Source organism: Penaeus vannamei, chromosome 31 (assembly GCF_042767895.1).
Source record: "Penaeus vannamei isolate JL-2024 chromosome 31, ASM4276789v1, whole genome shotgun sequence".
Lineage (NCBI taxonomy): Eukaryota > Metazoa > Arthropoda > Malacostraca > Decapoda > Penaeidae > Penaeus > Penaeus vannamei.
In genome coordinates, this window is record NC_091579.1 from 16,340,310 (window position 1) to 16,352,809 (window position 12,500).

General features: G+C 39.2%; 1 protein-coding gene across 2 annotated transcripts in view; it reads left to right on the forward strand.

Moving 5' to 3' along the window:
• shn (schnurri) overlaps nt 1-12,500 on the forward strand; it is a 96,836-nt gene that overhangs the window by 83,485 nt on the left and 851 nt on the right. For both annotated transcript variants that reach the window (XM_070144264.1, XM_070144263.1), the window contains exons 2-11: nt 15-77; nt 410-4,956; nt 5,075-5,210; nt 5,656-6,839; nt 7,289-7,478; nt 7,683-7,931; nt 8,271-8,442; nt 9,985-10,121; nt 10,814-10,923; nt 11,090-12,500. The exon at nt 11,090-12,500 is cut by the window's right edge and continues 851 nt beyond it. In XM_070144264.1, coding sequence (XP_070000365.1) covers nt 482-4,956; nt 5,075-5,210; nt 5,656-6,839; nt 7,289-7,478; nt 7,683-7,931; nt 8,271-8,442; nt 9,985-10,121; nt 10,814-10,923; nt 11,090-11,099 — 6,663 coding nt within the window. In that variant the 5' untranslated portion in view covers nt 15-77; nt 410-481 and the 3' untranslated portion in view covers nt 11,100-12,500. The remainder of the gene's footprint in view (nt 1-14; nt 78-409; nt 4,957-5,074; nt 5,211-5,655; nt 6,840-7,288; nt 7,479-7,682; nt 7,932-8,270; nt 8,443-9,984; nt 10,122-10,813; nt 10,924-11,089) is intronic.

Here is a 12,500-nt window from a genome sequence, read left to right on the forward strand (position 1 = left end):
CCTCTTATTCGCAGGTGGTGTCAGAGGTGATGGTGTTAACTGGACGAAGAAGGGGCAACCATTATTCATTTTCTTTGGTGAGTTTTTTTTCACATGTCTCACTTACAGCTATTGTAATAACTGATACTACTGTCATGATTTAGGTTCTTGATGTTGAGGTAGACTTAACTTTTTACAATTTTACACTGAAAAGAAATGTTGGTGATGATTTTAGTTTATATCTTGATTTTTAAAAAATTATTTCTTAGCTCATTTGGAATAGTTTTTTTTTTTATCTTTTCTTATCAGTATCTATAATAGATATTTCCAGGTATGTTTTATGCATATCTTAGGAGTATGTCAGAAATAAAGTTTGTAAGGTTTTTGTGAATTAGGTATGACACATCTAATTTTCTAACACATTTTACAGATTATGGTTGGTACATTTCAAGAAAAGATGGAGCCGTAAGCTGTGAGAGATGCTGAGGACTGTATCTCCTGCATGCATCCCATGGGTGTGATCACATGCACGGTCCCCATGAACCCTTCCGGCGATGTCATTTACACACACAAGAAGTTCAAGCGGGCCACATCTGAGGCCTGTGACAATGCAGAACAGCAGCAGCAAAACGAAAGGGGTAAAAAGGGTGGGACAGAGGTTGCCTCAGCAGGTGCCAGGACCCCCTCTACCACATCTCAAGCCTCTGCAGCAGGTGCCAGGCCCACCACTACAGCACCTCAGTTTACCCCAACACTTGTCAATGGACACGTTACAGCTCAGACAGTTGCTAGTGTAACTGGAAGTGTTGTTAATCAATTATCAGTAGAGAATGATGATAACAAAAGAAAAGTCAGTAATAGTAGTGGTGGAAAGTACAAATGTGAATATTGTGGAGTTGGATGTGCCAAACCTTCTGTGCTTGATAAGCACAAACGCACACACACCAATGAGAGACCATATACCTGTGAACAGTGTAGTCTTGCTTTCAAGACTAAAAGCAATTATAAGAAGCACACTAGATCTCGAACCCATGTTCGGAAATGTGATGGTGTAGCTCTTGATAATAGTGATGGAACTATAGAGTCTAGTGATAATGTTGATGGTGATGTAGAAGATGGCCCTAAGTCAGCTAATAAAGAGGGTAGAGCTCAGCAGCTACAACCAGCTGATTTCTCTGTATCAAGAACCTCTATAAGGGACCAGCTCCAAGACCTTCCAACTGCTTCTGTGAGTACCCATCATGATGAGTTGGGAACTCTTGATCGAAGCAAATCTTTGTACAAGCCAAAATTTCATATTTCTGCTCATTATGCACACAGGGAGGAAAGAGGCCCTAAGGGCCAGACACCTCCACCATCAAGACAACAGCCAACTCCACCTCAGGATGCTCCTCAACTTGACCATACTGCTATCAGTTCTTCAACATATCAACCCCATACTGCCTCCACCCATGGTCAACCCAACCAGGTTGCGCCCTCTAACCCTAGTCGTCACTCTCCAAGTCCAGCCACTGTCTCAAAGCAAGGCCTACCGCCACTCGATATATGGGCTGCAAATAAAAAGGATGAAGGTGTACTGACTGGTCAAAGGAATTCAGTACAGACACCACAAAGTGCAAATTCTCTTTGGAAAGGAATTAAGTCTCCAAGCCCAGAATTAGTTGGGCAACACATCACTAAGTTGATTGTAGAAAACCAGGCCATTGTGGATACTCACAATCCACTGTGGTCTAGACGCTATAGAAGGCAGCCTAGTATAGGCTCATCATCAAGTGAGAGTGATGGCTCAGGCACAAGCAAAAGCCGCCGTTCTAGTCTTGCTGATTTGACTATTAAGAATTCCAAGGCACCAGCTGTTGGCTCTTCATCAACAGCTCCTTCTCCTGCTGGTCTAGGCCCACTACAACAACAATATTCAAGAGAGAGAAGTCATTCCGTCACTGCTGAGGCAATGATGGCTGAGTCAAGGTCTTATAGCCCCAGTCTTCCACCCACCCCACACCTGCCTCTTGCTCAGCCTCCAGTCACCCCCATCAGTGCTTCCAAACCTTCCATATCATCACAAGGACATACTACCTCTTACTCTCAGTCTGCTCCAGCCTTCACTACCTCTACAATGGGCATGATGGACCTAACCATGGTGGAGGGATCACGCAAGAGGAGGAGCTCTGAGGGCCCTTCTGTGGTTAGAGATATACACAAGAGTCGGGTGACTCATGTGGATGATCCAGCTATTTTGCGTCAGCATCCACAGAATCCTGAAGGTTCAGTTATAAAAAGTCTTCTCTTGCACTCTAGAGCTACCATTGCAGGTACTATTGATCAGAAACTGGAGAGGCTGGAATGTGAAAGGCTAAACCAGCCAACAGAAGGACATTACCCATGCTCCAGATGTGGCATACCCTGCCGCAGTCCAGAGAGTTTGGAGGTTCACCTTCGACATTATTGCGGACAGCGACTTGGGGGGACTGGAAGTGAGAGGGGCACACCAGATTCTGTTAAGAGTGGAGATGGGGGAAGATGGCCCAGTGAACAAGATGTAGCTTTAGATTTGCAGAAAAAACCTGACCGAACTGATCACTTTGAGAGAGAGAGGTCACTGTCAAGGGGATCATCAGTGGGAGAGTCATCGCAGCGCCGAGGATCAGAGGAAGAAAATAGATATCGACCAGAATTATCTCCAAGGATTTATAGAAGTGAATCTGTACCTGAAGGTGCATCACCACCAACCAAAAAAAGAAAAATGTCTGATGTTGATGTATCATCACAAGACAGGTCAATGTTTCTCCCACCAATTTTTTCACCTCGGGGACAAGGGGCAAATAAAGGGGATACAGGAATGAAAATATTAGAAGATATGAATAAACAAAAGACAAGCAATCTCCAACTTTTTGGTGGTGAGGTTCAGATTTGTGATGGCAATGAACGAAAAACAATGAGAATAGACCCTAGCCAGCCACCAAGCCCAGCTATTGATATCTGCATTCCCCCACAGCAATTAGGAGGTAACATACCTAAGGCAGAAGTGTCACTTCCTACTTCAGTTGTGGTAACAATTGCAAAGTCAGGCTTAAATTCAGGGGGCACAATGGTTCAAGTAGAGAGTCAGATAAGTACTTCCTCAACCAAAACAGTACCAAGTCTTGTAAGCTCCTCCATATCACGTGAACAGCCAAGTGTTCCAACACAGACTCAAAGTAACTCAAAAGCACCGCTTTCGACCATTGTATATAATGATGCTTCAAAGTTTGCTTTTTCTCCTTTTTTACCCTATGCGCCTCTTCTACAACTACCAAACCTGGCTATTCCAGGAATTCCCACACCTGATTTGGGTAGTTTATCTTTCCCAACCTACCCAGCTTCTGGCCCAGTACAGTCTTTTCTCCCAGTAAAAAATTCGGCAGCCCAGGGAATGATGGGGAAACATAAGGTCAACACCATTCATTCACCTGCAGCTCCATCCCCATCCAAGTTATCTCCAGGAGCAGGAATAGCTGCATCTGGACAGCTGCCATCTGGAAATATAGGAAATCCCCTTGGAAATCAGCAAATACAGGTTATTAGAGAGAAAGAGAAAGAGCAGTTTAAAGGCAGTAGCAAATCACCTGCTACATATCCTGCTCTCATACCAATAGGCGATGAAAAAGTACCTTATGTACCAGGGATTCCTGGACCATATTCCCAGGCAGGCATGGTAGTTCAGCCTCCACTGCACAGAATACAGAAGAATCCTGCTGTGTTTGCACCCCCAATAACTGCCTCATCCTTTAGTCCTATGTCGCAAGCTCCAGTAACCTTGCCACAACCTCCAGCCTTAATGAGCCCCTCCAGGGAGAAGGGTCTACAACCCCCAAGATCCAAAGACTTTCCTCGCAGTCCAGTTAGGGAACACCAGTCCTTTCATGCTGCAAAAGTCCCATCTAGACAGTCCCCACAGTTACCACCAAAAGAAATACAAATAAGCAGAGGGAAAGCATCAGTAAGTGTTTCCTTTAAATCCTCTGAACGAAATATGACTCCTGATGTCAGACTCCCAGGAGGATCAGAGACAAGTGCTTTTGATAAGAAGGTTGCAGAGAAATCCTCTGTGGCACTTGATGAATCAAGAAATGACACCGCAGGAAGAGATGAAACAAAGGATTGTGAGGAATTCTTGCCACCCAGAAAACGTCCAGACACACTGGCTTTAAAACCACAGCCTTATGTACCTAACTCCTCACTTGCTTTGATCGGCACAACTTTAGTAAGTCCGGATACCCCTCGCCCCAAGAAAAGCTGTGTGCAGATGTTTTTGAATGGATCAGCATATACTTATCTAGGGCACAAAGTTTCCACAAAGTCTTATTTTTGTTGCATATCTAGACAACAACCTATGTACGTACCTCAGTCCACTGATCCTAAGCTTTCCATGTATTCCAACTGGCAGTTACGTAAACCAGCAGAGGACAATCCTTTAAATCTTACACCATATCAGCACATGAGCTTATACAACTCTCGAAAAGTTGACCAAACATACACTGTAGCCAAACCAAGAGAGCTAAATCTCATTCAGACACACTCTTCATACTGGACATTTAAGGAAGAGAAGGAAAAAAATAAATCTAAGGAGGAAAAACATAAAGACAAAGACCCAAAGGTAGTGAAGAATGAAGACCCAGTGACAAGGACAAGTGAACCAAGTTCCAGTGAAGACAACAGGCCAGCAATAAAAAGGGAACCAGAGGAGGAATGTGCTGAACCCTCCAGTAAGAATAGTGATGATGCCGAGACCTCAGACAGCAGCACAGTCAAGCGCATCAAAATATTTGAGGGAGGATTTAAAAGCTCTGAAGATTATACATATGTCAGAGGCCGCGGTCGAGGGAGATATGTATGTGGAGTATGTGAGATTCGTTGTAAAAAGCCTTCTATGTTAAAAAAGCATATCCGTACTCACACTGATCTTCGCCCTTATGCATGCAGCCACTGCACATTCAGGTAGGAAACTAAACTTATATTTGAAAAGAAAATCAGTTTGGAATGCATATGATTATTTACATAGATTTGAATATGTGAAAGTGAATGATTGGATAAAGTCAAGTTTTTTCTTTCACAGTTTTAAAACCAAGGGCAACCTGACCAAACATCTAAGGTCAAAGGCTCATTATAAACGGTGTATGGAGATGGGCATTGTTCCTGTTCCAACCGTGGTTGATGAGAGCCATGTCAACGAAGAGGCTTTGGCAATGCAGGTCAGTTTTAGAAATTTTTAAAATTTTGAAACATACCGATAACTTCAGTTTTGATACTCTGTTTACACCTTTGATAATGGTGCTCCTTTTCTGTTTTAGTATTTTAACCCCTTGGTAATGGGTCACTCTGTCTACTTTCCTTAGACAACCTATTCCCTCCCCCTCCCACCATATCCCCTTGCCTTAATTGTGTCTGTACCATGCTGCAGGGTGCATGGAAACTTTTCACATACCACTGCCTATAGTGTATTTTGCTTTTAGTTCAACATCCTTATAAAATAAATGTCCAAAGATGTGAGGTGGGAGAGAATGAGTTGCTCAAGGTCTTGTGTCTAGTTGTTAAGAAAAGTAGTCATTAGATACCTTCACTCTGCCCAGATATTTTGCAGATGTGATTAAAAGTTTAGCTAGTTACATAGTAAATTCAAGTTTCTGTCTATTGCAGGGTAAGATGGAGCAGGAACAAGAAAGAGTTTTAGAAGGTGGTGATGATGATGATGATGATGACGAAGAGGAGGAAGAGGATGAGGAAGATGATGGTGATGAAGATGACGAAGATGATGAGGAAGCATTAGAAAATGACCAATTTGAAGATGCGGATAAAATGGATATAGATGAGAATTGCACTAAGAGTGAAGCTGAGTTGAAGAGGGAGGTAAGAGAGAGTAAAGAAAACATGGGTTTGGTTGGAAATCCTTCAAGATCTGGAGTATTAGTCATGGCCATCTCATCTTGTTCAAGCTCTTCCAATCCAGCCTTTGCTCACAGCTCAAAAGATGTCAAGTCTCAGAAACTAACTGACAATGCTGAATCCCTTAGAGATTCTCCCATGGATCTGAGTGTGAGGAAGACAGCTGTGCTTAATCTCTCTCCGGCTCAGGATAAAAACTTAGCCATGAAGAAGCCTCCAGTCCCACGTAGACCAAGCTATCTCCCACTGATGGCCAAATCTTCCATGACTGACCTCAGATCTCCAGTGGCAAATCTGACATCACCTGGCACTCCTACAACTCCTATTAGAGAACACCCTTCTGAAATCTTATCACCAGTTACAGAATCATCAACTCTCCTGAAGAGTATATACAATACTACATCAAGAGCAACTCATGTATCAAACAGGGAGAAATTAGACATTGTAATTGATCCAAGTAAGGAAAATGGTTGCAACAATTCAATGCTACAAGCATACATAAAGGAGTGTGCAGTTTTGGACACAACCATCAAGAGACAGCAGTACAAAGATTCATCATCAGATACATCACCTGATTCACCTCACAACAGTCTAATTCCAAACCATTCTGGAACATCTGTATCGACTGCAGGGGCCGAAAATTCCAATGAACAGCCCCAAAAGTCAGAAAGCATACAGAATGACAGAGGAACATCATTGGATGAGATAAAAAGAGAAGGAAGAACTGAAAATGAAAGCTTGGGAGTAAATTCTGAACAAAGTTGTACCTCAGAGGTATCCTCTTCAAGTTGTACAACAGCTGTTAACAGCACTCCCCAAGCAGCCACTTCACGTATGCCAACCCCTCCTGCCAATCTCACAGTCATGAACAATGGTGGAATGGACACCAAGACTGCTTTCCTTGTACCCAGTGGTGTTGTTCCTTCATCTCTGAACAGGTAAATGAATTTGTTCTAGTTTGAAAATTTCATGATTATGTTCAGGTGTTATTTTCTTTCGCAGTTATGTTACTTGGTACATTTAATAATTCTGAAATGTATGCCATAGTTGTGTCTTATTTTACATCAAATTTCAGATATTCTGACAATTCTCTCCTTTGGAATTTAAAATAATTTGAAAGAGTGTTGTACTACAGAATACATTTATGAACCACAAGCATTTCTTAAAAAGTGTAAATGGGGGATATACATTGTGTTCACTTATTTATGTTTTCTGTTTAGATGTGATTGATATTCTGAAAACTAGATTACTTACAGTGATAATAATTTTTATTGAGGATTATCATTTCCACTTCAGACTTGTAAACTGGATTTACAACAATGTAAATATGTATTGAAATTTGAAATTTTTGTATTACGAGGCCTTTAAAGTTCTTGTTTCCAAACAGACTAGGGAACGATGATGGTAAGTGCAGATGCAGCATATGCCACAAGGAATTTAACCGTCCGTCCCAGCTAACTCTTCATATGAACATTCATTATATGGAGCGGCCTTACCGTTGTGAGTCTTGTGCCATCTCGTTCAGAACCAATGGGCATCTTCAGAAGCATAAAAGATCTGTCAGTCATTTTAATAAGGTAAGTAAAAAGCAGAGCAAATTTTTCTGCTTTGTTTACTGGTCTTGATTGTGACTAATTTAAAATTGAAGTTCAATGGATATTATATAGTATGTTGTTTCCATCATTGTATGTATGAATGACATGTACAGAATATTGTATATTTACTATTAAAATCTTGGTTGTTGTCTGAGCACTTTATTTCATCAGTCAATGCTTTTGCAGGTAAACAGGAACATGACCTTTGGGACCCCAAGCACGGATAACCCACGACCTTTCAAGTGTCATGATTGCAAAATTGCATTCCGCATTCATGGTCATTTAGCTAAACACCTCCGCTCAAAGATGCACATTATGAAGCTAGAGTGTCTTGGAAAACTTCCTTTTGGCACTTATGCAGAAATAGAACGGTCTGGTGCTAATCTTAATGAAATAGACACCACAGACTGTGATAATTCTTTGGAGAGTTTACAGGTTTGTATGGATTAGAGCTTTTGTTTCTAAGGTAATAAATAGGGTTTTCAGATCAGTTATGCAAGAACTTGTATTTACAGTATGAATTTCCTGCTGTCTTTCATCTTTTAAGTCTCTTTCTAACTCTACTTCCTCATCTTTGTCTTTATCCTCTTTTTCCCCTCATGTTCTGCTACCTATATCTTCTCTTGTGTGTGTCTCCCATTTTTATTCCAGCTGCACATTGATTTCTTACAGGTTCTTGCATAGCCTTCAAAATTCAGAAATGTACAAATTAAGTTATCAGGTTTCTTAAAATATAGAGGGAAGTAGCTGTATTTTCATTTCTCCTTGAACCAGGTTATGGCATCACGACTCTATGAGAAAGACCCAAGTAAACTGGCTGCGTGGCAGAACCAACAGCAACACCGTGTCCGCACTGTCAGCAACTCCTCCACTAACTCTGATGATTATCCTTTGCAAGATGATCAGGATGATTCTTTTGCTGGGTGTGGTAATGATGATGATACAGGTAAATTTCATATAGATATGTTATACTTATGCTGTAGACATTATTTCAATATTTTGATTAATAGTTATGTATATATAAAGGGATTAATAAAATCTTATATTTTATATAAAACAGTCTTCTTCTTCAAAAAACTTCTTTGTAACCCTGTTTAGTTATTAAATTTATATTATTACATTCATAACCACATGGCCCATTGTAGTACAACATTTAGTAAGTTTATACCTCTATCTTTTATGGCATAATGTTTTTTTCTTCTTTTTTTTAACCTATTTTATCACTTGATATATAATTCTTTTATTGTATTTGATTTGATATATATTACAGAGTGACTTTGACTTTAGTGATACCAATAAACCATCAAAACTCATTAGATTTGAAATCAATAATCGGGAATTATTGAGTTGATCTTTTGGAGATAATTTTTGCCTTGAATCCATGATACTGACACAGAATGAAATACACATTTCATAGACAGCATTACAGTACTTGACAATAAAGAAAAAACACTCTAAGAGTAACGTTAAATTTTGTAGACAGGGTACTGGATAATTGCACTACCATCTTCCACATCACTATCCCTGTCCCTACTATCACTTTCCTGTCACTACGATAGCCTCTCTTTGTCCTTAAGGCTTCTTTGCATCTTTATAAAATCCATCAAAATCCATTGTCAGGTCATCAAGATCAATTTTAATCTGGGTGTTGCATGTCTTGCTGCCTCTTGTTTGTTCTTCTATTTCCTGAGGAAGAGACCAGTGAGTTTGTTAGGCTTCGTGAACCTTAGTTTGATACTTTTCACTGATAACCCTTTCAAGAAGGAACAGTGTTCATTGCAACAAATGTAGAAAAGGTATAACTGAGAACAAAGATCTTCACATTGCAAGAAATGTATCTAATTGGTTTGTAATTACATTTTTGGCAGAAATACATGTATTTTTGATGAAAAAATGTTACTTTCCAACCTCTGGAAAGTAACTGGTACCTCATGTTTTGCATCAAAATATTGATGATTGCAAAGGTCTGCAACAAATGCCTCCTGGGAAAAGGATATCATAAGTGAATTAAATTTTATGAAGCATTGACACATAGTTGCTAATCCTTTGCTAATGTATGATAACAGTGAGGTTTCCAGCCTGTCACTGAACATGAAATTGCTGATGTTGGGGCCCACTGTACTTAATTATTCATTCTTTGTGTTTAGCTGTTTTATTTTTTTATTCCATGTGGTGATCCACTGACCTTTACATCACCAGCTATATGTAGGAGTAACATGATATATATATATATATATATATATATATATATATATATATATATATATATATATATATATATATATATATATATATTTGTTTTTATATTTCATTCAGGTAATAACTTTGATTTATGATATACAAAAATCATTTTCAGGGTGTTACAGAATCTGTCAGTGTTATGCCACAATAGAATACTTTAACAATACAGTTTATGTATGTAGACCTAAGGCACATGTAATAGTTAATATCATCATTTAAGGCTGTCATTTACGTCTTTCACCAACAGAGGGTGATGAGGATGAAGAGATAAGCATGCCTCAGGATGCTCCGAGACTTGGTGTCCCAGGATCCAGTGTAGGACCAATTCCTACTGAGTTACACAGTCCTCACTCCCATGGGATACCGCCCATTGAAATAGGATCTGTAAGTGTTTGTATTTGGTTACAGATATACATATTTTTTTTGTTGAAGCAGTGTACTATACTTCATGTTGTGTTTTTGATTTATGTTTGAGAAAAACTTGAGGAAAGATGTTTTCAAGATTGGAATAAGCTTGAGTAATGAGAGATTGTGAAATGTTGTAAAAGTGCATTCATGCATAAAAAAAGGGTATGAAAGAATGAATGAAGTGAAATTAGAGACAACTATGAAACATGAATGTTCTGCACTTATACAAACAGATAGCAATTTCTTTTTTAAGACTAACAAATATGGATATGATATGACTTGAATCCTGGTGTGATTATCTATATTATATGGTATATATTCATCTTATCATCATTATTGGTATCATAGTCATTTATTATTTTTTTATCTTTATTATTATGTGTGTGGTTATAAAGAATAACACCTGTTATTGATGTGTTATTTTTATCTTACTGAACTATAGACTGCTTGTAACCTTAATAACCCAGGGTCAGCTGTTTTTATCTCGGAAATCTCTCAGATAAGCATAATTTTAGGAAATATTCACAAGAGTAGGAAGATATCTAAGTTGTGCTGCTTATAGTGGTTGAAATTTTGGCTTGAAATAGAAAAACTCTTCTGCCTCAGATAAAAACAGTGCAAAAGCTGAGCCTGAGCATTGTCCTTTAGCATCCCTTCCCTCTCCTCAGGGTGCTACTGCTGGCCTTCTGGCCTGTCATATCTGCCATGAGAAGTTCCTTGACCTGGAGCATCTTAGTGGCCACCTTTACAATGTCCACAAGGTGTCCGTCACTTACCGGTATGTAGCATGGGATTTATTTTAACTCTTGTGGCTTATCTTTTTTTACTCAGTGAAGTTATTTCAGAAAATTTATTGTGTAAGAGCTTAGTAAGTTCTTTTCTGAACAGGCATGAACCAGGAGTACAGAGAACAGATAATTATAAACTTAAATTTTCATTTACAGCAACAGCTAGCCCCTATCCTATTAAGGCCGCACACATGTGGACTTTGCGAAGCCAAGTTTCCAAGTCACAGTCAGCTGCTGAGCCACAACCAGCGTCACCATGTGGCAAGCAATGGGCCGGATGTAAAGTCATCCTAATATGCCTCATCAGAATCAAGACCTCATTTCACCTTGGAAGTGGAACTTTGGAAATCATCTGGAAAAAAGGAAATAAGAAAACCTTGCATATGCTTTTCCTAGGCTTAGCCCACTGAAGCATTTGTTGAGTGTGACACTACTTTTACACCAAGTGATTACGTTGGGTCTCAGTTGTGGCATAGACAAAATTTCTTAGAGAGCCTTTGTATATGGCACCACTTCAAAGCAGCACAGTGTATGGGAGATGGTCAAATGTGTTACCACAGCAGCACATATCTGACCTTACCTCCTTGGTGCTACCCAAAGAATGAAGCACTTCGGATACATGCCTTATAGCACTAAACCAGTTTTCATATCCAGAGATCAAATATCCATGACACTTTGTGGCTTATGTAATCCAGATATGAAACCTATTAAAGACAGATTACAAAAGTTGATATTTTCTGTAATTAAAGTATTTATCAGATTATATTTAAAAGTTTATCAGTGTACATTGAACAAAGAGGTGTAATGTTGCAATGTGGGTACCAAAGGCAGTTTGAAAATGTTATGTGACCTAAGTGCAATGACATATTTTGTGGGTCATTCAGAAAACCAGCATTTTGAATCCAGGCCTAGAGTGACATTGATGACAACAATTTTTTAATGTGAAATGTCCCTTGAAACTAGTATGTATTTTTGATGTTTCATAAGCTTTTCTCATAAATAAAAGGCAGGAAGATGTGATCATCTAAATTTACTCAAGTGGAAGTGATAGACTTGACTACAAAGACAGTAACTGGTTATAGACAGTTGATATTTGCTTATTGTTTTACTTGTTTAAATGTGAGTATAGGAGTGAATGTGTTTCCCTAAAGCCTATCACAGTTAAGACTGATTTGGACTAGGCATGTGATATTGTTAATTGTGGCTACTGTCACAAGTCACCTACTGAGTAGTATATGAAGGAGATTTTTGAAATGATATTAAAAACCACCTCACTATGAGTGGTGGATGGATGTTACTCTGCCAAGACAAGTGATGCTCAAGAGTGTGTGTGTTGGCTCAAGACCAGCCGTGTATAATGGCTTTTGTATCTAGCATTGTGGGTTGTAATAGTACTTCCAGTCTGCATAAATTCTGCAGCTACTAATTCTTTTTGTGAAGATGGGTTGAAGATATTATATGTATTTTTATTGTATATTGTTTGTATTCAAGGATTTGTATAGACACTGTGCCAATATCACTCACCTTTTGATTTGAAGGGGGATGGAAATGTTTCTATTTGGTAGCC